The sequence below is a fragment of the Octopus bimaculoides genome, chromosome 17, assembly GCF_001194135.2.
Source record: "Octopus bimaculoides isolate UCB-OBI-ISO-001 chromosome 17, ASM119413v2, whole genome shotgun sequence".
NCBI classification, from domain to species: Eukaryota; Metazoa; Mollusca; class Cephalopoda; order Octopoda; family Octopodidae; genus Octopus; species Octopus bimaculoides.
The window spans coordinates 8,203,297-8,208,577 of record NC_068997.1 but is presented as its reverse complement, the minus strand read 5'-3'; the positions used below and the strand labels follow the sequence as shown (position 1 = coordinate 8,208,577).

General features: G+C 35.4%; 1 protein-coding gene across 1 annotated transcript in view; it reads right to left on the bottom strand.

Moving 5' to 3' along the window:
- Positions 1-872: 872 nt before the first annotated feature.
- The window catches only part of LOC106876911 (transmembrane protein with metallophosphoesterase domain), a 24,299-nt gene continuing 19,890 nt past the window's right edge, over positions 873-5,281 (bottom strand). The window contains exons 5-6 of the mRNA XM_014925661.2: positions 4,695-4,910; positions 873-1,303 (exon numbers count right to left, since the gene is read on the bottom strand). Coding sequence (XP_014781147.1) covers positions 4,720-4,910 — 191 coding nt within the window. The 3' untranslated portion in view covers positions 873-1,303; positions 4,695-4,719. The remainder of the gene's footprint in view (positions 1,304-4,694; positions 4,911-5,281) is intronic.

Sequence of the window (5,281 nt, the reverse complement as noted above, 5' to 3'; positions counted from 1 at the left end):
TATATATATATATATATATATACATAAGCAAAATTTTCTTGTCAAACCTTTATTTGTAGTCCAAAAGATCCAAAACACTTATATGAGACTGTCATGTCAGACAAGACCACTGATATCTTGTGTTAACAATACAAGTTCTAGTATACAGCCTTATTCCTCTGTTTGTATGTTTGACGGAGTTATTGTGTAATGTATATGTAAATGCATCTCTGTATATTCCAAAAAGTGTTTGTAGAAAATGTGGCATGTGAAGATGACTGATGAGCAGATAAATCAAAACTGAAGTGAAGATGAATGGTAAAAAGATTAATCAAATAAATACATAAAAAATTAAACATATATATATATATATATATATATATATATATATAAACGAAGTGCTTGGACAACTCTAGCAGGAGGTTTGTTTTTTGTTATTTAGCATGAGGAAGGGGTAAAAGCACAATACCATTCATTACAAACTTTTCTAGACTAGTGAGGCTGATGCACATGATATTCTGTTTGAAATTGAGCAACCAAATATTTTTGAGTGAAAAATGGACAGCGAAGTTGGCCGAGGAAGTCCGATTCTTCAGAGTTCCATGAATTAGCAAAGAACAATAAGGGTTTTTAATGGAATCTATAAGTGCCGCCATTGGTTTCTTTTGTAAATAATAAAAGCAAATACAAACACATACACACACTAGATGATCAATTAGTATTTAAAGTTTTAAGAACTAAAAAAGACAATATATTTTGCATAAATAACATGAATATACTGTAGGAGGTTTTTGTATTTTTAAAATGCAGGAAGCCATAACAATCACAAATTGCTTAAAAAAAAAATGGGAAAATCTGTAAATCTGTAGAAGTGAGGTTTTGGAAAGATATGATTAACCAAGATGAAATAATTTACTAGGACACATAGATGATAATTTAAAATTTACAAACAATATAACACTGAAATGTTCTGGAATGTTTCAGTTTCTTAATCGATTCATATAAAGGAATTATTCTTTGATCACTGGGAGTTGTTTTACAACATACACACACACATGCATATATACATACACATTCACATAAATGTGTCCACACACACACACACAATACTATTATTTAGTTGACTCATGACTTTCACAGTGTTCATAGCAAATGACTCTTAGAATCAGCTGCTGTTTATGTTGGTCATATTCCTGTTCTGACACCTGCGAGATCATCAAGTAGCATTTTCTTTTATGGTAAAACGAATGTCAAAAGCATTTTGTTTGTTTCTTTTGTTTGAGATTGTTTCAGAAGATATTCTTTGAGATCACAAGATGCACATCTGAAAATAAGATATTGAATCTATTTTAGAAAATGGTTGGTTGAAATGGTTTAGGCTTCTTACAGACACTGTTGGATAAATGTCAAAAAGAAGAGGTTGGAAGGAGATTTAGAATGAGTGGAGTTTGAAGTGAAGTAGACAGTAAATACAGTGGCTTTGCTAGAAAGAGTGCTAAGAAGTGCTATCTTAGTAGAGAGGTGGAATGTAGGGGTGTTCTTCAAAAGTTAATAGAGACTCTCTTGCCATAGTCTCATGCAATTTGGGACATAAGAGACTTTGCAAGGCAAGTGATGTCTTTTATATCTTTTTATCTTTCTTCTTACCGTTTAGTTGGACTGTGGCCATGCTGTAGCATCACCTTGAAGGGTTTAGTTGAACAAATTGACTCCAGAACATTTTTTCTTTCAAGCCTAGTATTCATTCTATCGGTTTCTTTTGCCAAATAATTATGAGGTAATTATGGGGACATAAACAAACCAACACTGGTTGTAAAGCGTTGGTGGGGGACACAGACAAATACACTTGTATATGTGCATGTCCAACACATGCCAATATGGAAAACAGATGTAAAACGCTGTTGACTCATCATCATCATCATTTACCATCCATTGCCCATGCTGGCATAGGTTGAACAGTTTGACTAGGGCTGGTATGTTGAGGGGCTGCACCAGACTCTAGTCTGATTTGGCATGGTTTCTATGGCTGGGTAACCTTCCTAACACCAACCACTCTGAGAGTGTAATGAGTGCTTTTACGTGCTACTGGCATGGTTATCAGTTTGCATGGCACCAATATTTGCCACAAATATGATTTCACTTAGTTTGATAGGTGAGGCCCAGCGTACGGAAGGTGCTTTTTACATGCAACACATCGCCAAAGATCTTGGTCAATAGTCATTGCTTCCATGAGGCCCAACATTTGAAGATCATGCTTAACCACCTTGTCGCATGTCTTCCTGGGTCTCCCTCTTCCATAGCTTCCTTTCACTGATAGAGATTGGCACTTCTTCACACAACTGTCCACATCACATGACCAGTTCAATGGAGTCGTCTCTCTTGTGCACCACATCTTATTCCTCTTATGCTCAACTTTTCTCTCAAGATGTTTACACTGTCGTGCATGCACACTGATATTACACATCCAGTGAAGCATACTGGCTTCATTTCTTTCAAGCCTATGCATATCCTCAGCAGTCACAGCCCATGTTTCATTGCCATGTAACATGGCTGTTCGCATAGAGGCATCATACAATCAGCCTTTCACACTGAGGGAAAGGCCCTTTGTTACCAACAGAGGTACAGGCTCTCTGAACTTTGCCCAGCCTATTCTTATTCTAGCAGATATGCTCTCAGAACCTCCACCCCTAGGTAACTGAAGTTATTAACTACTTCTAGTTTTTCCCTACTGGCATTTGATGGAGTCTATCTTATGATGGGCTTCTTTCAGTTCAGTTTCCATGCACCAAATTCACTCATAAGGCTTTAGTTGACCTGGGGCCATAGCAGAAGACACTTGCCAAATGTACCACAGTGGGATTGAACCCCAAACCATGCAGTTGAGAAGCCAGCTTCTTACCACAACCATATGCTTGTGCCTATATGTATGGAAGAATCTTGCTTTTGATTGTCTTATTACAATCAATATTTGTGGTGGGAGGTTACATGTTCTTAGTTGTTGTAGGGAGCATTCTTCACTTGTTTTGCTCTGAGTGAACCACTTAAAGATTGTAGAATGGCAGGATTTGATTGCATGACTGATGTTGATGGGATATTCTTAAGAGAATAGCATTCATCACCTGTATAGCCAATTTGGAGGGGCAGGAGACGAAGCATGTTAATTGCCTAGAGTAGAGAGCTGGCAATCATCATCATCATCATTTGATGTTTGCTTTCCATGCTGGCATGGGCTGGATGGTTTGATAGGAGGTGGCTGGGCAGAAGACTGCATCAAGCTTCAGCATCTGTTTTGGCATGGTTTTTACAGCTGGATGCATTTCCTAAAACCAACCACCCAGCAGAGTGGACTGAGGGTTTTTTATGTAGCACCAGCATAGGTGAGGTCAGTTTTGGCATGCTTTTTACAGCGAGATGCCCTTCCAAATGCCAACCACTTGCAGTACCAGGAATTATGCAACAAGAGGATGCGAGGTGTTATTTCAATTATTGTAAAAACCCATGTAATTTGCACACTTTTTCCACAAAAATAAAAATAAACTTCAGTGAGAGTGTAAATGACATGAGTAGATCATTTCCAGAATTTTTTTGAAATTTTTTTTGTTGGAAAAAGATGTACAAAATGTAAACATTCGAACCAGAAGCTGTCTCATTTAATGCCAGAAAAGGTTTTTACGGAAAAAATAATGGCTTAAATATAATGATTTATGCTGGATGGTATAATGCTTACTTTTTTCTGTATAAATTTATTAAAACCGTTAAATGGTAAACTACTTATTGACGTCTGATGTTCATACTGGTAATCACAGTCCAGGCCATATTTTATATTGCTTGGAGTTTCTACCTAACACAATGGAGCACCATTGACATACATAGTGATATGGATATTCTTGACTGAAAAAAAAAAATGTAATGATATGGATATGTTTTTACTTTTGTCTGTTTATTACTAGGCACAGTTTTAAGTTTGTCATACCATTTACGCCAGTTTCGAACATTGGCTACATTAATATTAAAATGCCTTCCGGCAGCTCTATTACCATGTTCAATTGCATATTCAAGATATTTAATTTCTTCACAGTAAACGATTCATAAGTTCTGCCCATGCTGACAATAATGGTAATGACAAATTTTTAAGTTTGCTTGACATTTTATAAGTGTGAAAGGGATTAAAATTTCTATACTCCGTATCAAAGGTTCCGACAAGAATAAGTGGAAAAGAATTCTGTTTACATAATCAATCTGATCAGTCACCTTCCTCTGTCGGTTGAGTAAAGTGTCATCCAAGCTGATGTTTATTGGTAATTAAACTTAATTTGCATTTTCATCAACTTTGTTTTTGTTGGTAATTCTTATCAACAACTTTTCCTGTGAACATGATTTGAGAAAACATACAGCAGTATGCTAAAGACAGGACTTGTGGGCAAGAAATGTAAAATAAAGTTTATTATAAACAACACAAATACTTTGTAGTTTAATAGCTTTCAATGTGATACCTGTTAAACAGAAATTATTTTTATCTAATGAAATAAATTGAAAACCTTTTTCTCCTGGCTATATTGACAACTCTGAAAACTTTTGGGTGTGAATTTTACATGAGTAGAAGCTTTTTTAACAAAGAGAGAGACAAAACAAAGGATAGAGAATGGTATACTTTATACACCTGTCTGTGTGTGGGGAGAACATAAAATATTAATTAGAATTCTAAGAATAATTACCTGTTGTTTTTGTTTTTGCGTTTTATTATCTATTTGTCAGAAGAACTTCTGTTATTTCCATAGAACTACCAATTCTCATCGGTATACCCCAGTACACTGTCCCCTCAGATACATAGACATAGCTGCGTCCCTGGTACTGGTATAGTCCAGCAAAGAAGGGATTTATAAGATAGGCCCCTATCATCATGGGAAACATTTGACCACCGTGTGTATGACCTGGAAATGAAGAACCGAAAATTCTTGGTAAGCATTATTTACAATATAAACGGGTACAATTTATCAAGGTAACACACACCTTATTGTGTCTTGGAAGGGTCATGGTGCCAATAATAGCACACACTGGTTCAATATCACTTGTTTATTGTTGGTTAAATATCTAACCAACTAACTAATTGATCATTTATTTAATGTTCTAGTTCAGGGGTTTTCAAACTTTTTGACTTGTATATTTCAGGCTTTACCTTATAAACGCTTATGAAATTTATACATAAATATTTGCTTAAAATAACATATATTTTTACATTTATTTATTTAACAGTATTTAACAAACAGGTTTATTGTCAATTAAAAAACATATATAAAATCAA